At 40.3% G+C, this 27,790-nt stretch overlaps 1 protein-coding gene across 3 annotated transcripts; it reads right to left on the reverse strand.

The window, feature by feature from the left end:
- Positions 1-27,775, reverse strand: BAG4 (BAG cochaperone 4). 3 transcript variants are annotated; one of them, XM_064585536.1, is made up of 5 exons: positions 27,675-27,775; positions 12,625-12,732; positions 2,520-2,774; positions 1,741-1,995; positions 1-1,015 (listed from the first exon to the last, which is right to left on the reverse strand). In XM_064585536.1, exons 1-5 carry the CDS (start codon positions 27,675-27,677, stop codon positions 530-532), a joined length of 1,107 nt encoding a protein of 368 aa, XP_064441606.1. In that variant the 5' UTR covers positions 27,678-27,775; the 3' UTR covers positions 1-529. The 3 variants fall into 3 exon arrangements, with proteins under 3 accessions (XP_064441606.1, XP_054364584.1, XP_054364585.1); XM_054508609.2 differs by lacking the exon at positions 27,675-27,775 and adding an exon at positions 27,157-27,567; XM_054508610.2 differs by lacking the exons at positions 12,625-12,732; positions 27,675-27,775 and adding an exon at positions 27,157-27,567.
- Positions 27,776-27,790: the final 15 nt, after the last annotated feature.

The following is a 27,790-nucleotide window of genomic DNA, read 5'->3' on the forward strand; positions in this document are numbered from 1 at the left end:
TAAAGAATAATACTATATTTGTGAACTGCAAATAACAAAACAAAACAGAGGTCCAAGAAGGCTAAAGTCCAAGCTGTAATTTACACATGAAGTGTACGTTCAAAGCAGTCACAATGTACAAAAATGTGACAAGTAATCCATATGGTTAAAAAAGCAGAGCCTGTTTGCCTCAGATTATATCCAGTCTCATCTGGTAGATTTTTGATAAGCCTGTTACATAAAGCGTGTTTCCCTCCTGCTGATAAGAAGCAGCTTGTAGATATCCACAAATTTCTTAAGGAGTGAGTCTACTTGGCAATAACGGTAACTCCACAGTTTCCTATTACATTCATTGGTCTGAAAACTGAAAACAACTCATAACTAAAATGTTCTTTCAAGTCCTTTACCAGTTTTTCAAGTTTTAATCAAAGGAAAGTTGGAATGTATTGCTTCTTGTCACCAATAAGCATTTCAAAAAGAGGGTTAATTAACCAAAATCAAGAGTTCTTTGGTCAAGTTAGTAACAGGCTTCCCCTTTGTTCTAAATCCTTCATAATCCTTTTTTTTCCAGTTTTTCCAGGATGGCCTGGATTTTACAAACAGCCTCTTTCCTGGCCTGCCGGACAGAGTCCTGGCCCCCAGTTTCAACTGAATCCAGTTCCAAAAGTTCCTTGGTTAGCATTTCTTCCAGAAGCCAGTATGCTTTGTCTGTCTTTTTCCCTACGAACTCTTCTACTTCTTGCTCAAGATACTGGACCTTCTCCAGCACATGTATAATTTTTTTAATACTTGGGGGAGTACCTTCATCTGAAGATAAACACTCTTCAGGAAGATTATCACTTTGATCTTGATTGCTGGGGTGTTCGTTGGTGGCATTACCATACAGCTGAGGCTCAGCACTATATTGGACTTGAGAATCCAAAAGATCTGAATTATCATTGTTCATTGTTCCCGAGGACTCGTACTGATGGACATTGCAAGGAAAGTTGTGCCGGTTCATGCCTTGATCTGATTGGCTATAGGGGTATGAGGCATCCTTGGAGTGGGAGAGCAAAGAGGGGAAAAGAGATGTTTTAATGGGAATCCATCAATATCAGATTTGTTAGCCCACATCTTTCACCTGACCATGAAGGGACATGAAAAGATTCCCCACTAATAAAACTGGACCTCCCTCCTTAATCATTTGAGAAAAACACAACCCTAAAAAGATAAAAGGAGTGCTCTGTCAAGTAAAAGGCAGAGAATTCCTGAGTATAATGGCTGGAATCTACCCTGAAGCGCTCATTGTCATGAACACCTCATAATCTATCCTTCCCACCTCACAATCCGCAGTGATTTAATAAATAGGAATTAGTTTTTTTCCCTAAAGAGTTAAAACCTTAAGACAGATCTTAAAAAGGATCCTAGCCATAGGCAAATGATGTTCAAGTCCATGGTTTATACAATTTCACATTGGTATCGTCTTCTGTCTACAGATTGAGGTAATAAAATACATCTTTGATTTTGTTTAATATTCAAATAGCAGTACAACAAACAGTAAATGAGCATTTTTCTGGCTTTTACAAAAAAGATGTGAACCTAAAACTGCTCTAAAAAATAGTTTGTTAAAAGAAAAAAGAAACTGGGCTACGTAAAGCTATAGGTAGTAATCACCAACTTTTTGCAATTAGTCCCCATTTAACACACACCAATGCAGAAAATTTCCATGTTGTGCTCTCTCAATTACCCAAACATCAAAAGAATGTTTAGAAGGTCTCCTACCTTGGGCTGATGGGGTGGTGGTGAAGGAGGTGACTGAGGAGAGCTGCTACTAGGCCATGGTGAAGTACTCTCACTCATGTAGAGATTCCCAGGTGGTGCTGAGGGGGCAGCTGAAGGCCAGGGGTAACGGGTTCCCATTCCATAAGCACCAGGAGAAGCCCATGAGTCCTCTTGTGGTCGTACAGTTGGTCCTGGTTGTGGAACACTACGATTACCATCCCCGTAAGGATAATGAGGCAGGGTCATTCCAGGGTTCTAGATTGAGAGGAAGGAAATATGCTGGTCATTGCTAAAAAAAAACCTTAAAATAATGAAAATACTCTAGTATAAACAGACTGAGATGTTTCCTCTCTGCTTAACAGAGTATACTTTAGCTGCTACTGAGGTAAGCTGCAGCATCTCTAATCAGTTGTAGTCTTTTCTCCAAGCCAAAAAAGAGCTTGGTTCGAAAGATACAAGGGCAGATTTAGTGACAATCAAAATCAGAAGGAGAAAGCTTAAAATTCAATGGCTAAAGCACAGCGTAAGTCTGTTCCATGATACTATAAATAAGTGGACCCATATGCTATAAGGAAACACAAATAAAAGATGTATTAGAGCTCCCCTTAAAGTGGTCAGAGAAATAAACATGGTATCACTCATAGAATTTTTTTTTAAAGTAGCCCAACGCAGGGCTTGAACTCACGACCAAGAGTCTGGACACTTAACCAACTAAGCCTCCCAGGTGCCCCTCACTCACGGAATATTAAAAAATAAAAACCCAACAGAAAACTGCTCACCTGTGAAGCAGGATATCCTGGAACCTGCCCCCTAAGAGGGGCTGCTTCAGTCTGGCAGTCCTGCTGAGGATACAGCCAACGAGAGACTGGGGCTGGGCTGTTGCCGGGTGAACGATAAGTGCTTGGAATCTCTGGGGAGTAACTGGTCTGAGTATATCCCGGTGTGTAATATGCCCCAGAGTATGAGGCAGTATTTGTCGCAGGACCGGTGGGGTATGGTGAGCCATATACTCCATTTGTATAAGAATTCAAACTCTATAAAAAAGCGAAGTTGAGAGAAAAAAGGATGACTGAATGGAAGAACTGAAATGCCCTGACTTAAAATGCAACTTTGAAAACTTTAGGAAGGAAAAAGATCAGTAACTAATGAAAATATGAACTCCCGGGGTGCCTGGGTGGCTCAGTCGGTTGAGCATCTGCCTTCGGCTCAGGTCATGATCCCAGGGTCCTGGGATCAAGTCCCGCATCAGGCTCCTTACTCAGCGGGGAGTATGCTTCTCCCTCTCCGTCTGCCTGCCACTCCCCCTGCTTGTGCTGTGTCAAATAAATAAATAAAATCTTAAAAAAAAAAAAAAAAAGAAAATATGAACTCCCTAAGCAATCTCTGAAACATTCTTCCTCTCATCTATTATGACCATATACCACATATTAAACTCAGATTATCACTGCAGAGTCTGTGTTCTAACAATGAAAGAGCATGTTGTGATGCATGATGAAGTGATGGCCTCAGAGCCACGCTTCCCAAACACTTCTGTAAGTATACCTAACAATTACACCTAACAGCGGAGAACTTGTTCCATTCCCCTGGGGAGGGGTTCTGGGAAACCGGGGAAAAGGGCTACACAGAGAAGAAAATAAACATGATACAACTGAGAGAAGAGAAGACTAGAGAGACAGCTCTGTGTTTGTGTCTGACCTCTACGGAGCTTTCATTTCTCCACCTGAAAAATGGAAATCATAAACTTACCTTGCAGGACTACTATGAGATGCTATGTATAAATGTTTAGTGTCTGGCACATAGTATGCTCAATAAATGGTAATTATTTATAATATCACTGTTGTTACTATTATTATTGCAAGATCAAGAAATGAAACCAGATCTGACCCCAAAGCCCATGTTCTTAGTACTATCCCACTCTGCTTCCCAAGTAAACAACAATAGACTACAGAGGCAAATTCTTCATATGTTGCTTACTGTAGTTTTAAATCACCTCTCCAGACTATTATTGGCACCCAGAATCCTAGTTTAGTTATCCAAACAAGATTAAAGCTAAATTTTAAACGGTAAAAACATAGAATCGAGTTTTCCCATACTCCTCTAAGATACATAATCTTTCCCGCTTTAGGTAAAAGAACAAGAAAAGAATCCCTGCGATGTTAACTAGACTTCACTGTGGTGATCATCTCCCATTGTATACAAATATTGAATCATTATATTGTACATTGGAACTAATACAATGTTGTATGTTGATTATGCCTCAATTTAAAAAAAGGCTCCTGGGCGCCTGGGTGGCTCAGTCGTTAAGCGTCTGCCTTCAGCTCAGGTCATGATCTCAGTGTCCTGGGATCGAGCCCCACATCAGGCTCTCTGCTCCACGGGAAGCCTGCTTCTGCCTCTCCCATTCCCCCTGCTCGTGTTCCCTCTCTGTCTCTCTCTCTCTAATAAATAAATAAAATCATAAATAAATAAATAAATAAATAAATAAATAAATAAATAAATAAAGGCTCCTGATAGCTTATACAGTTGTTAATGACTGAAGAAAATAATATTCAAATTTGATTCCTACCCTAACACATCAAAAATTGGGATGAATCAAAGTAGGAGGGTAGTCATAATTTTGTGGAAAATAAATTCTCAGCCATACTTTTATGGCAAGGAGATAAAAGACAGGCTATTATCACCACTTGGCCAAAGAACTGCATGCAGGAACAGGTGCAATGGAAGATCCAGCAAGGCACTCCCCAACCAGAAGGATGATGAACCACCCCTTTGTTAAAGCTATTACAGGGCTGTTAAAGTCATCCACCTAGATGTGCCTAAAAAAGAATCCTTAATATAACGTACACAGTTAGAAACTTGATAAAACATCATGTGACTTTTTGTACTGTTATTCAACTTCTAAATTTTTTTTTTTTTTTTAGATTTTATTTATTTATTTGACAGAGAGAGAGCGAGAGCAGGAACACAAGCAGGGGTAGTGGGAGAGGGAGAAGCAGGCTTCCTGCTGAGCAGAGAGCCCGATGCGGGACTCGATCCCAGGACCCTGGGATCATGACCTGAGCCGAAGGCAGATGCTTAACGACTGAGCCACCCAGGCGCCCGTTATTCAACTTCTAGAAATCCTTCCTGGGCGCCTGGGTGGCTCAGATGGTTAAGCGTCTGCCTTCGGCTCAGGTCATGATCCCAGGGTCCTGGGATCGAGTCCCACATCGGGCTCCCGGCTCAGCGGGGAGCCTGCTTCTCCCTCTGACCCTCTCCCCTCTCATGCTGTTTCTCGCTCGCTCGCTCTCTAAAAAATAAATTAAAAATCTTTAAAAAAAAAAAAAAAAGAAATCCTTCCTAAGAAGATTCAATTATAGAAAAAGTTACAGGCGTGAACTATTTATAATCACACAAAATTGCAAACAACCTAAATGTCCTGCAATATAATGCAATGACTGAGTACATAATGGGCTATTCATTGAGGGAATTTTGTCTTTAAATTCACTGCTAGAAGGGCACCTGGGTGGCTCAGTCGGTTAAGCGTCTGCCTTCGGCTCAGGTCATGATCCTGGGATCCTGGGATCAAGCCCTGCGTTGGGCTCCCTGCTCGGCGGGGAGTCTGCTTCTCCTCCGCCTCTCCCCTGGCTTGTGTTCTCTCTCTCTCTCACTCTCTCTCTCAAATAAATAAATAAAATCTTAAAAAAAAAAAATGCACTCTTAGAACTGACCATTTAATGATACTAAAGAATTATTTTTAGTTTTTTTAAGTTTTAATAAGTTGTTTTTAAAACTTATATTTTAAAGATACATATTTGAGTATTTACAAATAAAATAATATGTCTGGAATTTGCTTCAAAATAATCCAAGGATACAGATGAAACAAGATGACTGTGTATTGATACTTATTGAAGCTGAGATGAGTACACAGGAGATTACTGTGCTATTCCCATCCCTTCTGATTGTCTGAAAATTTCCTTAATATTAAAAAAAAAAGCAAAAAACAACTTCACCTGTTATTTCACCCTATAACATGGAAAGTACATATGATAAACAAAAAGTCATACAAAAAAGTGTATGTGTGGGGAAACTGGGTGGCTGTTGGTTAAGCATCTGACTCTTGATTTCAGCTCAGGTCATGATCTCAGGGTCTTGGGATGGAGACCCACATTGGGCTCCGTGCTCAGCAGGGAGTCTGCTTGAGATTCTCTCCCCTTCCTTCTCCCTCTACCCCTACCCCACTCGTGCGCAGTCTCTCTCTCTCTCTCCAAAATAAATAAATCTTTTTTTTTAAGTGTATGTACAGTAAGTTTAAAGCTGTATAAACATAATAGGGAAAGGGCAAAACAAATCTGCCAAAATACAGCTCTATTAGGATGGCAGAATTAGTGTTTCCCCCCTTTTCTTTATTTTCCAAATATTTAGTAATAAAGTTGTATTACTTTGGTAGTAAAAAAAAAAAATGTATGCTATTAAAAATGTCATGAAAGGGGCACCTAGGTGGCTCAGTCAGTTGGGCATCCGGCTCTGGATTTTGGCTTGGGTCATGGTCTCATGTTCTCAGGGTCAAGGGATCCAAGCTCAGTGGGGAGTCTACTTGTTGCTCTCCCTCTCCTCCTCCCCCAACTTGCATGTGTGCTCTCTCTCTCAAATAAATAAATAAAATCTTTTTTAAAAATGTCATGAAATCCCAAGTATGTCTAGAATCCAGTGGGCTGCTAGGACCACAGCAACTTCATCAGTGTCCAAGTAGACTATTTTAATGAAGGGAAACTTGTATCTAATGACAATAAGCTGCAATTTTAAAACGGTCAGCTGATATGCCAATAGATAAAATCTGAAACAGCAACTACAAGAAATAAATAAAATCTTTTTTCTTTAAAGATTTATTTTAGGGAGCCTGGATGGCTAGTCAGTTAAGCGTCTACCTTTGGCTCAGGTCATGATCCCGGAGTCCCAGGATCAAGTCCCGTGTCGGGCTCCCTGCTCAGCAGGGAGTCTGCTTCTCCCTCTGCCCTTCACCTCGCTTGTGCTCTCTCTTGCTCGCTCTCTCTCAAACGCATAAAATCTTAAAGAAAAAAAAAAAAAGATTTATTTTAGAGAGAGATAGAGAGCACAAAGGGGGAGAGGGAGAGGGGGAGAGGGAAAGAGAGCATCCCAAGCAGACTCTGTGCTGAGCATGGAGCCTGACTCAAGGCTTGATCCCATGACCCTAAGATCATGACCCGAGCCAAAATCAAGAGTTGGACACCAGCGCGCCTGGGTGGCTCAGTTGGTTAAGCGACTGCCTTCGGCTCAGGTCATAATCCTGGAGTCTCTGGATCGAGTCCCACATCGGGCTCCCTGCTCGGCAGGGAGTCTGCTTCTCCCTCTGACCCTCCCCCCTCTCATGTGCTCTCTCTCATTCTCTCTCTCTCAAATAAATAAATAAAATCTTTAAAAAAAATTTTTTTTTAAATAAATAAATAAATAAAAAGAGTTGGACACTGACTGAGCGACCCAGGTGCCCCAGAAATAAATAAAATCTTTGACAATTATTAAATTTCTGTAAAAGTCTCATTCTGGCTTCCAGATGAAATCAAGAATTTTTTCTGGAAACAGAAAAAATCCAGCTGCTACTCTTGTTCTAGATGTAAATACAGATATTACTTAGCATTCAAAAGTCAAAATAATGTCACACCATATGGGGTCTCATTGCAAGCTAAAGATCGTCCAATATGAATACTTCTTCCAAAAGTCAGTTTCACAGTTGATGGACTATTGTGTAGATACAGAATCCAAAGAGGAGAAAAGTGGTCAAGTCTCTCACCCAGAAAGTGATATACTGTTCAATGAATTCCCTGTCCATTCCACGGCAAACAGACCCAATACAAGCAAAAACAGATTACCTCTAAGCAACACAACTCCTCCTATTGTGCTTCTCATGAAAACCATGGAAAGTCTCACCACGTAAGTACTGCAAGAGTTCATAATTATCAGCAGTTGGTATCAACTCAAATTTCTCTAATACTCATTTTTGAAATTGCCAAATCTATGATCATCCATAGGTTGCCTCCTCATGCCATATCTCTACTTATAGAACTATTCCAGGGGTGCCTAGGTGGCTCAGTCGGCTCAGTCGGTTAAGCAGCTGCCTTCGGCTCGGGTCATGATCCTGGGGTCCTGGGATCGAGCCCCACATCCGGCTCCCTGCTCAGTGGGGAGCCTGCCTCTCCCTCTCCATCTGCCTGCCACTCTGCCTACTTGTGTTCTCTCTCTCTCTGTCAAATAAATAAATAAAATATTTTTTAAAAAAAACTATTCCAATTTTTGTCTCACTGAAGTTCCTAACTACAGTTCTTAATAGGCTACATTTTACAACTCAGTTCCCCTTCAAATTAAATGAAAAAGTGTCATAGGTTCTGACCAATGTCTTTTTGTATCATGGTTTCTCAATTCAGAATGCTATCTTCAGTTTTCGGGGCACCTGGGTGGCTCAGTTGGTTAAGCCTCTGCCTTCAGCTCAGGTCATGATCCCACGGTCCTCAGATCAAGCCCCGCATCAGGCTCCCTGCTTGGCAGGGAGTCTGCTTCTCTCTCACCCTCCGCCCCTCCCCATGCTTGTGCTCTCTCTCTCACTTGCTCTCTCTCTCTCTCAAATAAAGTCTTTAAAAAAAAAAAAAAAAGAACCTCAGTTTTCTTTGTTAGAACTTTGCCAGTTTCTCAAATTGTTAAACACCGCAGAGCTACTGTATGACCCAGCATCTCTACTCCTATGTATATAACGAAGAGATCTGAAAAAACTTATGTCCGCGTAAAAATGAGCACACAAATGTTTATAACAGCATTATTCATAGCAGCCAAAAAGTGGAAAAAAAAAAACCCTCAAATTCCTATCAACTGATGTTGGATAAAATAAATGTGGTATATACATAGAATGGATAGTATTTGGCCATAGAAAGGAATGAAGTATCAGTACATTGCCACAACATGGATGAACATTATGCTAAAAGAAAGAAGCCAGTCATAAGATATCAAATAATACATGATTCTGTTTATGTGACATGTCCAGAATAGGCAAATCCATAGAGATAACAAGTATATTAAAGGTTGCCAGGGGCTAGGGGAAGAGAAAAATGGTGTGATAGGTATACAGTTTCTAACTGGGGTGATGAAAATGTTCTGGAACAGTGATGATAGCTGCACAACCTTGTGAATAGACTAAAAACAACTGATGTGTACATTTAAAGGGTGAATTTTATGAAATATGGCCAAACCACAAGCATATCACATTAAGCAATAACAATGCCTGCTTCTCAATTTCAGTCATAGGAATGCAGATGACACAAGTAAAATGAAAGTCTGTGCTAAGATTTTTTTTATTTTGTATTCCACGATCTCCTATCAACTTTATCCTAAAGTTCAAGTACCCATAATCAGTATGAAAAATCAACTGTTTTTATGTTTTCTTTAAGTACATAAGTAAATCTCACTCTAATTTTAATAAACTCTTCTAGCTCAAAATCAGTTTTAAAGGAATGTATCACCAAATTAATGAGAAAAAGGGAACATGATTTTTTTAATGAATTAATTATTCAGCCCCATAAAGAAACTTATTTTCATTATTTCAGCCTCCATACCACCAGAAAATCAGAACAGAATTTGAATATATTATCTATTTGAAAACTATCAGGAGAATTACATTAGTATACTTTATGGTGATCTGAAAATTTAATTCTGCAGAGAACATCAGTTTACAGAGAATTCTGACCTCAGTATAAAATTCAAATTCTTTGAAAGCTGCTTAAATGTAGCCGCTTTAAAACTGTATATACTACAGGGGCGCCTGGCTGGCTCAGTCGGTGCAATGTGTGACTCTTGATCTTGGGGTTGTGAGTTCAAGCCCCATGTTGGGGGTAGAGATTATTTCTAAAAAAATTTGAATATACTACAATCATGTTTTTAAAAATTATTTTCAGGGGCACCTGGCTGGCTCAGTCAGAAGAACATGTGACTCTTGATCTTGGGGTTGTGAGTTTGAGCCCCACACTGGGTAGAGAGATTACTTAAAAATAAAATCTTTTAAAAAACAATAAAAAAAAAACTATTTGTATATAGAAATATGGTATCTAGACAGAAAAAAAATGGAAGGAAATATGCAAATGTGACAATTATTGCCTTACTAAGGTTGCCAGATTATGGGTGACTTTGTAAACATTCCCTCATTTCCACAACGGTATTGTGGAAAAATACTTTGGTTATATTTAATAAGCATACATACCAAAACTCCAAAATTCCATACCCCAGGGAAGTTCTTGCCTCAAATGTGTACAACAAAGAAGTGAAAAACAATGCTGAGTAAAAAAACAAGCTGGAGAATGCTAGTATGAAACCACTCATATCAAGTTTAAAAACATGGTAAAAAATACTATGTAAATGCACCATGTAGTACCAGCATAAAAACACATATGAGATAATAAATATAACTTCAGGAAATGGAAAGAAGTGTTATTTATATGTGGCTTCAATTGTATTTGTTTTACTTCTTTTTAAAAATCTGAAACAAGGGGTCCTTGGGTGGCTCAGTCAGTTAAGCGTCTGCCTTCAGCTCAGGTCATGACCCCAGGGTCCCGGGATCAAGCCCTGTATCAGGCTCCCTGCTCAGGGGGAAGGTTTCCCCTCTCCCTCTGCCTGCTGCTCCCCTGTTTGTGTTCGCTTGAGTTTTCTTTCTCTCTCTGTCAAATAAATAAATCTTTTAAAAATAATCTGAAACAAATGTAGCAAACTGAAAAACTGACAAAGCTAGGTGCTGGATAAAACGATATACAAATTTTCTGTACTTTTTCAGTATACTTGAAATATTTAAAATTAAGTATTTGTCATAAGAGTACAATTTATTTGACACCAAAAGGAAAGGCAACAAAAGTAAAAATAACAAGTGGAAGTACATCAAACTAAAAAGTTTCTGTACAGCAAAGGAAACCACCAACAGAATGAAAAGGCAACCTACTAAATGGAAGAAAATATTTTCAAATCATATATTTGATAAGGAGCTAATACCTAAAATATATAAGGAATTCAAAAAACTCAATAGGAAAAAAAGAAACAATCCTATTAGAATATAGGCAGACAACCTGAATAGACACTTTTCCAAAGAAGACATACAGATGGCCAACAGGTACACATCAAGATATCACCCCATACTTGTTAAAATGGCTAGTATCAAAAAGACGAGAAATAACAAGTGTTGGTGAGGATGTGAAGAAAATCCCTTGTGCACTGTTGGTGGGAATGTAAACTGGTACAGCCACTATGGAAAGAAAGCAGTTTGGAGGTTCCTCACAAAATTAAAAACAGAATAATCCAGCAATGCCACCACTTATAATATATCCAAAGGACACAAAAACACTAACTCGAAAAGGTATCTGCATCCCCATGTTCACTGCAGCATTATTTACAATAGCCAATACACGGAAGCAACCTAAGTGTCTATCGATGGATGAATAAAGAAAATGTGGTGTATACGTAAACAATTTATTATTATTCAGCCATAAAAAAGGAAATCTTGCCATTTGTGACAACATGGATAGAAATAAGTCAGAGAGAGAAAGACAAATTTTTTTTTTTTTACGATTTTATTTATTTATTTGAGGGAGAGAATGAGAGAGAGAGAGAGAGCACATGAGAGGAGAGAGGGTCAGAGGGAGAAGCAGACTCCCCGCTGAGCAGGGAACCCGATGCGGGACTCGATCCTGGAACTCCAGGATCATGACCTGAGCCGAAGGCAGTCGCTTAACCAACTGAGCCATCCAGGCGCCCGAGAAAGACAAATATTATATGATCTCACTTATATGTGGAATCTTAAAAAAAAAATCCTACATTCAGAGAATAGACTAATGGTTGCTAGAGGCAGGGCCAGGGGTACAAATGGGTGAAGGAGGTCAAAAGGTACAAACTTCTAGCTATGAAATAAGTAAGTCATGAGGATGTAATATACAGCATAGTGACTGCAGTTAATACTGTATTGCATATTTGAAAGTTGCTAACAAAATAAATCATAAAAGTTCTTATTAGAAGAAAAAAATTGTAATTACATGTGGTGACAGATGTTAAATAGACTTAATTGTGGTGATCATTTCACAATATATACAAATATCGAATCATTACATTATATACCTGAAACTAATATGTTACATGTCAATTATATTTCAAAAAAAAAGTCAAAACTTAAAAAGTAAGTATAGTGTATGTTTATTGTTTCCAGGTCCTAAGAAATAATCTATTATGCCTCAAGCTACCTTTGCTATAGATAATATTTGCCTAGATATTTCCTTACTTCTGAGCTAAAAACATTAAGACAGAGTCCATTAAAGAACAAAACTCCACACACTGCTACTATGAAATCGCCACAGGTTTTGAAAATAAATCAATACATTAAGAAAAAATTCAGGGCGTGCCTGGGTGGCTCAGTAGGTTGAGTGCCCAACTCTTGGTTTCAGCTCAGGTCATGATCTCAGGGTCCTGAGATCGAGCCCCAGGTCAGGCTCTGAACTCAGCCTGGAGTCTGCTTGAGATTCTTTCTCCCTCCCTCTCCCTCCCCCTCTACTCCTCCCCCTACTTGTGCTCGCTCTCTCTAAAATAAATAAATAAAATCTTTAAAAAATAAATTCAGGGGGTGCCTGGGTGGCTCAGTCATTAGGCATCTGCCTTCAGCTCAGGTCATGATACTAGGGTCCTGGGATCTAGCCCCACATCAGGCTCCCTGCTCAGCAGGAAGCCTGCTTCTCCCTCTCCCACTCCCCCTGCTTGTGTTCCCTCTCTTGCTGTCTCTCTCTCTGTTGAATAAATAAAATCTTTAAAAAAAAAATAATAAATAACAAATAAATAAATAATAAATTCAGGAAGTCAGTCAATTTTAGATCATACCTGGCCTTGCATTTCCGGTCTTACGGGATATGTACTTGGGTATGGAGCCCTAGGTCGTGCAGGAGAATTCCAATAGTTAGAATTGTAGCTAGAATATGGTGGCTGGTCCTAAGGGGGAAAAAAATCACTTTTAATAATATTCTTATATCATAATGAATAGTTGACAGAGGCAGCTATAATTATTTTTAAAAAAAGCAAGAGACAAAAAGCAATAGAACCGTACTATAAAATCACTCATTATTAAATTCTCATTACCAAATTGATACAGAAATACTATATGGTAAATCACATGCCCTAGAACAAAGCAATTATTGACTATCTATTAAAAGCCTGTTCTTATGCATTATGATGCCAAATGATATATAAAGGAATTCTACTATGCCAACATGATTAGCAAAACCAGAGACCTAGATTCCTTTACCCCTCTCCAATCACCAACCCCGTCACTACCAATTTAATTCATGCAACAAGATTATAGTTCTTCGCCACTGGTAAGAGCAATATATGCCTATCTTACCAACTCTGGAGCTTAAAAGTATTACTACTAAACTTTACTTCAAACATATAAATCTTCAATACTCCTTTGCCTGTCATAGTAGTTTATTTTTGTTTTTTTGTTTTCTTTTTTAAGATTTTATTTATTTGAGATAGAGAGTGAGAGCACAGCCAGGAGACAAAGGGAGAGGGAGAAGCAGGGTCCCCACTGAGCAGGGAGCCCGACACAGGGTTCAATCCCAGGACCCTGGGATCATGACCTGAGCCGAAAGCAGCCGCTCAACCAACTGAGCCACTCAGGCTCCCCATGTCACACTAGTTTTTTTCATATTCCTGTACTTTCTGTTATGGCTACGTTTCTGCTGACAGCCTACAACTAACCCAAGTATCAGGAATTGATAAAGAACAATTGACACTCCAAGAAGAAAATCTAGCTATAACGTTAATCTCTACAGCTTTGCACTCCAACTCAAGAGTTAAAGCAATGATTTGCAGTAAGCCAATAAACTCCAAGAGACCAGATCAACTCAAAACCTTTTAGAGTCTAGTTTAATGTATACATGTTATCCTATAAGTTATTTTGCTTTGAACTTTATAGTTTTAGTTTTAAGCTTAAACAAGATCTTCAAATTGTTTCACAAAGAAATTCATTGGCAGTTGTAATCACTGAGAGTTTAATTATCACCATCTTAGCTTAACTGCACTACTTACCAGTTTCATAATGCTTTGTTTTCAAAGCACGTAATTATTCCATATGACATTATACAAGTTGGGCAAGTAGCATCTCCTTTACATAATATAGAAATTAGAGAATAACAAGATTTAAAAAAAATTTTACAGGCAAACTTCAAAGTACTAAATTTCTCAATCAGGCAGATGCCGCCAATTAATGCTCTCCCTTCCTTTCTCTGGTTAAAGGGTAAGTATTTGACTAATTGATTTCTCTCTACCAAGAATCTGAATCTTGAGTAGTAGAGATGAAAAGAAGAGTTGAAGCTGACTCACCCCAGCAGTGGTGAACTAATACCTAAATCTCCAGAACTACCCTGGTTTCTGTTCTCTCCTACTGACTGACTCTCTGGTACTCCACATTTTCACAACTTCTTCACCCTCCTATCCCTCACCCCACCCATGTCCTCACTTCCTTCCTTAACTCAGCTTCCCAAAACCTAATCCTTTGCCACTGCTTCCCTCAGATACACTCACCCTGAAAAAACTCAACCCAGTTTAAACCCAACTGTCCCCTGCCTTCACATCTGCACTTCCTCTAAACACTGGTGGAGAGGGGCACCTGGGTGGCTCAGTCATTAAGCGTCTGCCTTCGGCTCAGGTCATGATCCCAGGGTCCTGGGATCGAGCCCCGAATCATGCTCCTTGCTCAGCGGGAAGCCTGATTCTCCCTCTCCCTTTGCCAGCAGCTCCCCCTGCTTGTGCTCTCTCTCAAATAAATAAATAAAATCTTCAAAAAAAAAAATTTTTAAAAACAACACTGTGGGGCAGGGACTCAAGGCAGACTTCCCTTAAATATACCATGTTTAGCACATCTGACCTTAGAACAATTGTAAATATTTCACATAATTATAGAAAATGACATATTTTTAAATCCCTAAAAAAGTAACATAACCACTGCCAAATCCAAAGTAATGAAGTTTTTTTTTTTTTTTAAGAATTATTCATTTGACAGAGAGAGACACGGTGAGAGAGGGAACACAAGCAGGGGGAGGAGTGGGAGAGGGAGAAGCAGGCTTCCCGCTGAGCAGAGAGCCCAACGAGGAGCCCGATCCCAGGACTCTGGGATCATGACCTGAGCTGAAGGCAAATGCTTAACGACTAAGCCACCCAGGCGCCCCCAAAGTAATGAAGATTTACTCCTTGTTTCTTCTAAGAGTTTCACAGTTTTAGCTCTTACATTTATGTCTATGATCCATTTTGAGCTAACTTTTATACATGGTGTGAGAGTCCAACTTTATCGATTGTATATGACTATCCAGTTGTCATGGTATTGTACGTTGTACTGTAGACTACTCTGTCCCTCTATTAAATGGTCTTGGCACCTTTACCAAAAATCACTTGACCACAGACACATGAATTTATTTCTGGACTCTCCATTCTATTCCATATAGACATAGGTTACATACATCTTTTTCTTTCTTTTTCTTGCCCAATTGCCCTAGCTAGAACTTCCAGGACAATGTTGAATAGCAGTGGCAAAGGAAGATATCCTGGTCTTGCTCCTGATCTTAGGGAAAAGCATCCAGTCTTACATCACTAAACATGCGGTTGGCTGGCTGAGGGTGTTTTACAGATGCCCTTTATCAGATTGGAGAAATTTCCTTGTATTCCTGGAGTGATTTTTATCAAGAAAAGTGTTGGATTTTGTCAAATGCTTTTTCTACATCTATTGAAATAATCACAGAGGCTTTGTTTTTTGATTGATATGGTATATTACATTGATTTTCAGATGTTAAATCAACTTTGCATTCCTGGGATAAATCCCACTAGGTCATGGTATATAATTCTTTTTATGTGTTGCTGGATTTGGTTTACTTTTTTTTTTTTTTTTTTTTTAGGACTTCTGCATCCCTATTCATAAGAGATATTGCCCGTTTTCTTTTCTTGTGATGTCTTTGGTTTTGGTATTAGGGTAATAATTGCTTCACAGAATGAGTTTAGAAATGTTCTCTCCTATTTCTTAGAAGAATTTGTGAAGAATTGGTGTATCAGTTCTTGAAATGTTTGGTAGAATTCAGTAGCCCACCTGGGCTTAGACTTCCTTTGTGGGTAGTTTCTGTTTTGTTTATTACCAATTTAATTTCTTTACTTGTTATAGGTCTATTCAGATTTCCTATTTCTTCTTGAGTTAGTTTTGGTAGTTTGTATCTTTCTAGAAATTTGTCCAACTTCTTCTAAGTTACGTAATTTATTAGCATAAAATTATCCAACAGTTTTCCATTATGATTTTTATTTCTGTAAGATCAGTAGTAATGTTCCTTCTTTCATTTCTGATTCTAATAATCTCTCTCTCTTTTTTCCTGGGTCCATCTAGCTAAAGACTCATCAATTGTGTTGCAAAGAACCAGCCTTTCCTTGCATTGATTTCCTCTACTGTTTTTCTATTCTCTTACATTAATTTTTACTCTTCGAGATGCCAGGCAGGTACCCCAACACTCATCATTTCCTTCCTTCTGTTTGCTTTAGGTTTAGTTTGCTCTTCTTTTTCCAGTGTCAAGATGGAAGCTTAGGTTATTGATTTGAAATCATTATTCCTTTTTTTTTTTAAAGATTTTATTTCTTTTTTTTTAAAGATTTTATTTATTTATCTGACAAGAGAGAGACACAGCGAGACAGGGAACACAAGCAGGGGGAGTGGGAGAGGGAGAAGCAGGCTTCCAGCAGAGCAAGGAGCCCAATTTGGGGCTCGATCCCAGAACCCTGGGATCATGACCTGAGCCGAAGGCAGATGCTTAACGACTGAGCCACCCAGGCGCCCCTAAGATTTTATTTCTTTATGGGGGTGGGGGGAGGAGCAGAGGGAAAAGGACAAGCGGACTCCACACTGAGCCCACTCAAATGGGGCTCAACCTCACCACCCTGAGATCATGAGCCAAAACCAAGAGTCAGGCGTTTAACCAACTGAGCCACCCAGGTGCCCTGAAATCATTATTCTTTCTTAATACAGGCATTTATAGCTATAAATTTCCTTCCAAGCAGTACTACTACTTTAGCTATATTTTAAGAATTTTGGTATACGGTCTTCATTTTCATTTATCTCAAAGTATTTTTTAATTTCCCTTTTGATTCCTTCTTTGACCTGCTAGTTTAGGAGTGTTTTATTTAAGGGACACTTGACTGGCTCAGTTGGTAGAGCGTGTGACTCTTGATCTTGGGGTTTTAAGTTTGAGCCCCATGTTGGATGTAGAGATTACTTAAAAATAAAATCTTTAAAAAATATTAAGGAGTGTTTTATTTAATTTCCACATAGACGTGAATTTCCCAAGGTCTTTCGTGCTATTAATATCTAATGTCTTTACATTATGGTTGGAGAACATCCTTTGTATTATTTCTATCCTTGTATACTAAGATTTGTTTTATGGCTAGCATATGGTTTATCTTGAGAATGTTCCATGTGTACTTGAGAAGAATATATATTCTATTGTTGGGTGGAGTGTTCTATATATGTCTGTTAAGTCTAATTGATTCACAGGGTTGTTCACATCTTCTATTTCCTTGTTGATTTTATTATCTAGTTGTTCTATCCATTACTGAAAGTGGAGTACTGAAGTCTCTATTATTGACTGATAGTAATTGTTGAGCTATTATTGAACTATTTTCTCCCTTTATTTCTGTAAGCTTTTCCTTAATGTATTTGGTATTTTGTTATGAGGTACACATATTTTTATAGTTATTATATCTTCCTGATGGATTACCCTTCTTATCACGTCCCACTTTATCCCTAGTAACATCTTTTGTTTTAAAGTTTACCTCTTGGATACTGTATAGCCACTACAGTTTTCTTCTAGTTACTGTTTGCTTATTTCTTTTTCCTCTTTTTACTTTTAAACCATTTGTATCTTTACATCTGAAGTGTGTCTCCCACAGACAGCTGAGAGGGAAAAACCTTCTACTCCTATGTTTTTCCTTTACTCTCATGCTATTACCACATTCACAACACTTCTGATACCAGATGTGAGATTTTTTTCCCCATGCCAAGCAATTCTGCAACACCAGCTGGCTGTCCTACAGTTAAACTATCTACCTGCAAGCAACAGGTCCCCAGGTCTCCAGGTTACCAACAATTTATGTCTCACTAGGCTACAAAGTGGAGGTTTCCATCACCTCTTCCCCCTTGGATTTGATTATTTGCTAGTACATCTCACCCGGCTCAGGGACATATTTACGATTATCAGTTTATTAAAGGATATGATAAAAGATACAGATGAGGGGCGCCTGGGTGGCTCAGTCGTTAAGCATCTGCCTTCGGCTCAGGTCATGATCCCAGGGTCCTGGGACCGAGCCCTGCATTGGACTCCCTGCTCCATGGGAGCCCTGCTTCTCCCCTCCTACTCCCCCTGCTTGTGTTCCTGCTCTCGCTGTTTCTCTCTCTGTCAAATAAATAAATAAATAAAATCTTAAAAAAAAAGAGAGAGATACAGATGAACAGCCAGATGAAGAGATACATAGGGCAGGCAAGGTCTGGGAGGACCCCATGTACAGAAGCTTCTGTTCCCATGGAGTCAAGGTGCATCATCCTCCCAGTATGTAGATATGTACACCAAACTGGAAGCTCTCTGAACCCCACTGTGTTTGGATTTTTATGGAGGCTCCCTCATGTAGGCATGATTGATTATTAACTTCACTTCCAGCCCCTCTCCCTTCTCTGGAGAATGAGGACCAGGACTGAAAACTCCAAACATCTAATCATGGGTTGGTCTTTCTGGTGACCAGCCCCATCCAGGAGCCATCCAGGAGACCACCCAGAGACACCTCATTAGAACAAAAAATAGTGTATCACCCAGGAAATTCCAATGAGTTTAGGAGCCCTGTGTCAGGAACTGGGGTCATAGACCAAATATTAGAACAAAAATACTCCTAGTGCTCTTTTTTTTTTTTTTAAAGATTTTATTTATTTGACAGAGAGAGACACAGCAAGAGAGGGAACACAAGCAGAAGGAGTGGGAGAGGGAGAAGCAGGCCTCCCGCCGAGCAGGGAGCCCAATGCGGGGCTCGATCCCAGAACCCCGGGATCATGACCTGAGCCGAAGGCAGATGCTTAATGACTGAGCCACCCAGGTGCCCCTCTTTTTTTTTTTTTTAAGATTTTATTTATTTATTTGAGAGAGAGAATGAGAGAGAGAGAGAGCGCACATGAGCGGGGGAGGGTCAGAGGGAGAAGTAGACTGCGGGACTCGATCCTGGTACTCAAGGATCATGACCTGAGCCGAAGGCGGTCGCTTAGCCAACTGAGCCACCCAAGCGCCCTCCTAGTGCTCTTTTCATTTAGGAATTTACAAGGGTTTCAGGAGCTCTGCTCCAGGAACCCAGGACAGAGACCAGTATGTATATTTTTTCTATTATCTCACAACAGCATAGAGTTGGATCTTCTTTGTTTTCTTTATCTCATATCTGTTTTTGTTCCTCTATTCTTCTTTTACTGCTTTCTTTTGCCTTAAGTGAATATTTTCTACGGTAACATTTTAACTTCTTTAATGTGTGTGTGTGTGTGTGTGTATTTCTTTCCTTCACCACACCTAGCTGTTAAAGCTCCACACCCTGGGATAAAAATTGTTCCACAAACTGATCCAACCAAAATTTAGGCTTCTTGGAAGAAACAGGTCTCAAAGTCAGTGTTTAAGATTTGTTCTAACCCCAAAGGGCTTCTCCCAGCTATTTCTTTCCCTGGTTCTCTCTAGCAAACTAGGTGGTCTACAGTTTAGACCAGATGTCCCATGAATCTACAAATCTCCTCCCAGTTGCCTTTCACAACAATCTCCACAGTTTTCGAGAACATCCTTAGGCTTCAGCTTCTCCACACCACACTCCGTTGCAAATAAAGTCAGTTCCTTTGGGAAAAGATTAGGAGCTACCTGTTTTACAGTCTGCTTCTGCCTCCAAATAAAATGTCTGAGCCACCCTCTGCAGCTGGGGGGACAATAGTATGCCTCTCTAAGACACCCTGCTTTAAGAGCTGAGCACCTGGTGGAGGAAAGAGCTGTAGCCTCAGGGCTTCTCAGCTTGCCTTATAAGCCAGGGTAAGGGTGATCAGAGCCCTAGTATTCTCAGCAGTGCCCTGCCCAAAATAAAGCCTCCATCCTCAAGTAGGTACCAGGCAGAGGAGGGAACCAGCATTACTTAACCACACTTGCCTGGAACTTGGTCTCATCAACAATAGCTGGGGGCAAGATGAGAAATGTTGATGTGCTGCCCCTCCCAGCATGATAACCCTCTGACTGGGAGCTGGGAGAAGAGGGAGCCCTGTTTTCTTGGCTGCACCAGTCTGGAATGGAGTTTGTCTCACTGCTCTGAGGGGAGAAATGGAGCAGGTCCTGGTTCAAACAGCACAGACTCTCACTGTTCTGAGTTTGAGTAGATTTTCTAGAATAAATGTTTATTCATTTGCTATATACCCTAAAACCATTTACAGAGACTTTAACTGGTTGTTTTTGAAAAATAGTTTTCACCAGTTTCACTGGGGACTGGGTCCACAGAGCTCCTCACACTGTCATGCCAGAACTAGAACCTGGCATTATTTTGGCCTTATTTTATATATTATTGTAGGATTGTGCAAGTATTTGTAATTATCCCAACATTGTTAGTAACCAAGATATTCCATATAAGAGAAAAGTAACAAATACAAAGAAATAAAAATAATTTGTAATGTTAAATTTGAATTAATATAAATATGAACTCATCTTTTTTTCTATCTAAAAAAGGCCTATTTCAGGGCACCTGGCTGGCTCAGTCGGCAGAGCATGCGACTCTTGATCTTGGGATTTTAAGTTTGAGCCCCGAACTGCGTGTAGAGATTACTTAAAAATAAAATCTTAAAAAAAACTTTTTAATTAAAAAACCCTATTTCATTAACTGTCCATCAAAAGGTCTAGAAGCAGTGATAACACAATTGCAATCAGTATACCTAGCACTCAAATTAAACTTCTGTACGACTTACGAAGCTATTGTCCCTCAACACAGCATTTTATAATTGGCTCTGTCCTGCAGGATTGGCAGTCCAAACATTTCTCCTTTGCAGCTTGGTTACTTACTATTCAGTTCTGCCAATAGGAGGCACTAGGTTAGAGGAGGAGAGAAGGGACTTCCGGGCTCCTTCCAGTTGCTTATTTGCTGTTTCTGTCTTTGTCAGCCTAGCAACACCCTTCCACCTGGGGGTGGCAGTGAGTAGCAATCTCCAGATTCTTCTGGTTTTCCAGAACTCCCTCAGAGACCAGTGCCAGCTAGGCAGTGCCTTCTGGGTTCCAGCTCCACCAGGCCATTCTCCCAAGTTTGCAGGTTCTAATAACCCAACCTCTTCTCTTTATTCCCCAGCCCTAGGAACTGTAGCTGTTTCCTACTTACCATCTCTGTATTACCTCCACTTTCTCTTTTTGCCTTTTGAGATCACCAATGCCCACTTCACTAATTTCCCAGAACAAATTCTCTCTTTTATTTAAAGGATTTATCTATTTATTTATTTATTTATTTATTTGAGTCGGGGAGGGGAAGGGGGAGCAGGTTCCCCACTGAGCACAGAGCTTGATGCAGGGCTCGATCCCAGGACCCTGAGATCATGACCTGAGCTGAAATCAAAAGTCAGATGTTTAACTGATTGAACCACCCAGGTGCCCCCAAATCTCTCTTTTAAAAGAACTAGTGTAGGTTCTGTTTTCCTGCCCTGGATCCTGACATATGCTTCTAAATATAATCTTACATTTAAAAAAAAAAAGGTTTTCTTAAAGGAATGGTTCATTATGTCTGGGACAGAATACATACAAAATAAGCCTGGCACATCTTGTACCAGAAATCAAGGAAGCTGTCAAAAATCAATGGGTCATGTCAAAAAGACTCAGAAGCCAAGAAGAAGGGACTCCCATTCACATGATATGCAATCATTTAAGCAATAAAAATGACTGTAACTGACTTGAAATACATTCAAAATACAGAGTACATTTTATATGTGTATACATACATATACAAACATTATGCAAATGAGATGACACTTAAAACAACAAATGAGAAAGTTACTTTTCTATAATTTTAATAGGGTTTAGAAATGAATGAAAATTAAATCTTCCATCTTATCCTAGAAATCTTTTTTTTAAAAGATGGGTCATTATCTATACCTTGATTATGGTAGTGGTTACATGACTGTATGCATTTGTCAAAACTCATAGAACTGTATCTTTAAAAAGGTACAATTTACAGAATATAAATATATCATAATTTTTAAAAATGAAAAATAGATCATTGTCTATGGCCATACCACCCTGAACACGCCCAATCTCGTCTGATCTCAGAAGCTAAGTAGGGTTGGCCTGCTTAGTACTTGGTACCATTTTATTTATTTATTTTTTTTAAAGATTTATTTATTTGAGAGAGAGAGAATGAGAGAGAGAGAGTACATGACGGGGGGAGGGTTAGAGGGAGAAGCAGACTCCTCGCTGAGCAGGGAGCCCGATGCGGGACTCGATCCAGGGACTCCAGGATCATGACCTGAGCCGAAGGCAGTCGCTTAACCAACTGAGCCACCCAGGCGTCCGGCCTGCTTAGTACTTGGATGGGAGAATGTCTTCAATGAAGTGGCAAGAATTATTAATTTTATTAAGTCTTAATAAAAAGACTGTCTTCGCTTTTTTTCCTCCCCTTTGGACAAAATGGAACAAATCTAAAAATATCCCCAGTAACAATGAAAGTCTGCAGCTCAAGGCCCTCCTAACGTGAATGACATAATTCTATGAAATATCATTTGGTTTCACAGGAAGCTGGCTGAAGCTGATCTGTTTTATAATCCAAGTTGCCAATGTTATCATGTGCTTAACTCTTTCCAAACTTTTTATTTGTTGTCTGAAACTAGACAAAGGTGCTAAAAGGTGATGTAAACCAGACAAAAATGAGAAAAGGTTTTCACAAGAGGCAGTAATTAATGTGAATTAAAGTTCTTGTTGCACTGGAAATTTGATCGAAATTATGCAAGAAGATAACAAATTCATTTACTTCCTTTTTGAGAAGAAACACCTAAATCTCAGATGAAGGCTGGAGTCAACTTCTTTCATATTTATCTTAGAACTAGTTTTGTAGAAATATATACAAGATTAAATTTACAAAGTGACTTACCAACACGCCTCTAAAAAATAACCCCAACCCAAGCAAATCTAACAGCAGAGGAATCTGACTAGTGCTGCCACTAAGTTCCATTTACAAATTTGTTTACCTTGTTCACAAGAATTAGACAAAAATTATTAGAAAAATACATTAAAAATTATTTTTAGCTATATATGCCCAAATCATTACAAAAGCACTTTATGTTCCTATGCTGACCATCATCCCAAGTTTTTCTTTTCAATCTCATTTGGGTCTCTCCCAGGCTTCTCTACAATTTCCCAGTTCCCCTGGCACCTGTTTCAAACATTTATCATATCAAGTTCCCAGTTTATGCTATTCCACCTCCTCTCCTCTCAGATGACCTAGCCTCCTACTTCGCCAAGGACACCAAGAGTTATAAACTCTTTTAATGTCCCTCCCCTCCACCTCCAAACTGATTCCCCCCCGCCTTTAGCTTGGAAAAAAAGGTTTTCCAGCTCTTCCTCACTTCTTCATCCCTCTCTCCACAAGCCACATTCCATCATTTTGTTCCCATCTTTCTTCCTACTCTCTTCTGCTTACAAACATATTCAAGCCACCTAATCCTAAAAATTATTTCCCCGATCCTGGTTCGCAGTCAAGTAACCACTTTCTCATTTACTAACTTCTGGAAGTATCATTTACATACCTGGGTGTTGTCTTGGCACCCAAACCTCCCACTATTTTAAACTCCCACCACTAAAATCAACAAGACCCTTTCAATTGCCAAATCCAACAGCGTCTTTTCAGTTCTCGCATCACTTACGTTCAAAATAATTGTGTCCTTGCTTGGTTTGCACTGCATGACTTTCCTGATTTCCTTACTATCTTTCCAAGTATTCTCTCTTATTGTCTTCTTCTGAATCCTCTTTCTTTGTCACTTATTCTACTCTCAAAGATCTCCTGTGAGAACATTACCCAGTTTGGTAATTCAAATATGCTTAGCTTTGATGACTCTCAAATCACCATCTCCATCCCCCATCACCCACCTGACCCCACATCTATTGTTTTGTTCCTATAGACAACAACTCCTGGATACCAGAGACTATAAAATTTGGCATCAAAAAACAAAAACAAAAAGAGAAAATCACAGGGCGCCTGGGTGGCTCAGTTGGTTAAGCGACTGCCTTCGGCTCAGGTCATGATCCTGGAGTCCCTGGATCGAGTCCCGCATCGGGCTCCCTGCTCAGCAGGGAGTCTGCTTCTCCCTCTCCCACTCCCCGTTTGTGTTCCCTCTCTCGCTGTGTCTTTCTCTGTCAAATAAATAAATAAAATCTTAAAAAAAAAAAAAAAGAGAAAATCACAAACTTCTGTCTCATCAATCACATACATTACATCCAGAGCTTGGCACATAGTAACCACGGTGAATAACTGGCTTCCAACAGAAGTGAAATAAAGGCAGTACACAAACCCTTGCCAAGTCTTTGTATTTTTTTAAGCTCCTCTATTAACCAATCACTAGTTCTTCTGGTATGAAACTAAACTATATCTTCCCATAAAAACCTGTTCCTCTTCCTTTTTATTACTATGAAACATTTATTCCTAGGAAATACTAAAACCTCAGAATCACCTTATGTTTCTCTGGCTTCCCTCACTTCCAGTTGATATATACCTTTAAAAATGTCTTTCAAATCTATGCAGCTTGTTTTGAAATGCATTCAGAAAGTAAGATAGATAGGGGTGCATGGATGGTTCAGTTGGAAGAGCATGTGCGTTCTTGATCTTGAGGTTGTGAGTTTGGGCCCCACGTTGGGTGTACAGATTACTAACACCCTACACAATTCTAAAATCTGAACTTCTCTAACCTTGCCCAGAAAACACACTCTTGTTTTAAGAATACTGCGAGTTCAAGGAGAAGTCATCTCTTTATCGTTCATCTCCTCCTTGCTTTCCACTGATCTTTGGTATGGTTTGCCTTCTTATAGGCCAAGCATTTTATCACTCTAATCTACCATGGGATAAAGTTCCGAAGCCTACTTATTCCAGATTTACACACACACACACACACACAAATATAACCCTTCTTCACAATTAATCTCTCACTGGATGTTGTTTCTTACAAAATTTTTTAAAGATATGACCATCATAGCATAAAACTCACCCTTTTTAAAAGATTTTATTTTTATTTATTTATTAGAGAGAGAGTGCAAGTGGGGGGGGAGAGCAGAGGGAGAGGGACAGGCAGACTCCACACTGAGCACAGAGTCTGAGGCAGAGCCCGATCTCAGGACCCTGAGACAATAACCTGAGCTGAAATCAAGAGTCAGACACCGAATTGACTGAGCCACCCAGGTGCCCCAAAACCACCCTTTTAAAGTGTACAATTCAATGGTTTTTAGTACATTCAAAGTTGTGCAACCATCGTCACTATCTAAATCCAGAATATTCTCATCACCCCCAAAACAAACCCCATACACTTTACCGTCATCTCAAAGTCCCCAGTCCCCCAGCCCCTGGCAACCACTAATCTTCCTGTCCCTACAGATTTGCCTATTTTGGACATTTCATATAAATGGACTTATACAGTATGTGTGTGGTCTTTCTATCTTTGTCCATGTAGCACGATGTTTTCAAGGTTCATCCATGTCATAGAATGTATCAGTACTTAATTTCCTTCCTACGGCTAAATAATTTCATTGCATAAATATACCATATTTTATCTATTCATCAGTTGATGGCCATTTGGGTTATTTCCACTTTTTGGTTATTCTGAATAATGTTGCCATGAACATGCTTGTTGTTCATAAAAACATGCAAGTTTTTAAGTAGACATGCTTTCAGTTCTCTTGGGTACATATCTAAAGCAAACCTGCTGAGTAATATACTAACTCTATGCTTAACGTTCTGAGGAACTGCCAAACTATTTTCCAAAGCCGAACCATCTTACATCCCCACCAGCAATTTATGGGAATTTCACCACTACATTTTCAACCCATGAAGATATTATAATTACTGAACGGAAAGAGAGGTGTGCCCCCGACCATATAATAATTCATTGCCAAGAATACTGAATTAACAAAAGAGAAGTGTATTTCTGGCAGGAAGACAAGGAGCAAAATGTTGTAAGTCCGAGTGTACAGGTCTCCCCTGCTATCTGAAAGTAGAACATTCCTATGAAATCTTTTGTAAGCCAAAATGGCATAAAGCGAAAAAGTAATTACCATTAATTTTTTATGAAAAATGTTTTAGCATTCCCAGCCCCCAAAATAACCTTTCTTAGGCTTTTGTGCTACCTTAGGACATATCTTGCCAACGGATGCACAAAATAGATTGAGATAAAGCCCCGAGGCTCACAGACACAGTTCAAAGCCACGGCACTGTGATGCTGAGATGCTGAGTGTAGTTCCCAGGGCAGGAGCTTGGCGGTGCCACTCTCACTGCCCAGTGGCGCACGGCCTCTACAACTGCTCGCTGCAAAACAAACGCTGAAGCTATTTTCGCTTTTCACCCTTTTTCCTAAAAGCAAAACTCCTTTTCAGATTTCCTTCAGTTAGTAAAAACAGACACTAAGGTAGGTCTTTCCTAAAAAACAAAGTGGCAATAAAGGTGAACGTTCAAAAAGCCAGGGATATCTCTACTGACCAAGTGAGTTAGCCTCTCGGAGCCAACTATTAAATCATAAAACAGGGAGGCTGTAATGACAATTACGTTGCAGCCGCAACGTAATTTAACAATCCAAGTAAAGGTGAGTATTGGTGATTCAACCCTGGGCAGAGCATTAGGGGCAAAGGGCTAAATGCCTGATCCCTCCTCTTCCTTCTCAGTTCCTTCCCGGCGGGAGGGGTTGCTGAGTGACAGCGGGGGCTGCAGCCACCTCCCTTCTCGGGGAGAGCCAGCCATATGAGCCACGCAGAATAAATTGTTAGAGCTCAAAAAGCTTGGCCAGGTCACTCCAGCCCAACATCAATCCAAGGCGAGAGATTCCGCAGCTTGCTACTTAGCTTAGCAAGTCAGCGCAGGATCTTTCTTCCCTTTTTAATGGTAACAGACACATTTATCATGGTCGAAGCAGAAAAGGAGACGCAAAGAGAACACAAGCATATCCCTCCAGCCACAAATCCAGTCTGTCTCTCCAACCCCCCATAAGGAAAACAAATACGAAACCCGATCCATTACGAACTCTGGAGGTTTATCAACCCCAATGGCCCTCACCCTCCAAAGACGCCCCTTATCGGAACCCCCTGGGACAGATGGTGCAAAGCTTACCTGGTGGTTTCCTCCAGCTCGACCCGTTTCTGACCAGGCGCCTGCAGAGGGATAGTAGCCATCGCCTCCTCCGCCTTCTCCCGGCCAGGTGGTCTCAGCAGGGCCGCCCCCGCGCACCCGCCAGGAAATGGGAGGCTGGGGAGGTTCAGGGCGAGGAGTATACAAGGGCGGAGGTGGGTGCATGGGCACATCTCCACCCCCGGGCCCGTAGAAGCGGCCATACGAAGGACCGTCACTGGGGCCGTAGCCCGAGCGCCTCAAGGCCGACATGGGCTCTACTGCCCCGTAGCGCTTCCCGCCCCCCACAGCCACCCCACAGCGCAGGCGCCAGCCGAGGAGAGGAACTGGACAGCAGGGAAAGGGGTCGGCCGACAACAGCCAATCCCAGGCCCGGTCCCGCCCCTTCGGCTGCCGAGTCTGAGAATTGAAGGACGGAGCTCCGTGACTCGGGGGTCTGGGAAGCAAGAAGACGAGGGGCAGCACCGTGTTTCTTAAAAGGGAGAATACATTTTCCTTACCATCTAGTCAATCTAGATTCCTCTTCCCCTTTTATCAGGGATGGGGGAATGGGTGTTCCGGGACCGCACAACAGCCCCGCCTCTTCCTGAGGACAGGCACGTGATACCGGAAGTGG

Source organism: Mirounga angustirostris, unplaced genomic scaffold, assembly GCF_029215605.1.
Source record: "Mirounga angustirostris isolate CCGP_5_RB_7025 unplaced genomic scaffold, mMirAng1.0.hap1 SCAF_2, whole genome shotgun sequence".
In the NCBI taxonomy this organism is placed as follows: domain Eukaryota; kingdom Metazoa; phylum Chordata; class Mammalia; order Carnivora; family Phocidae; genus Mirounga; species Mirounga angustirostris.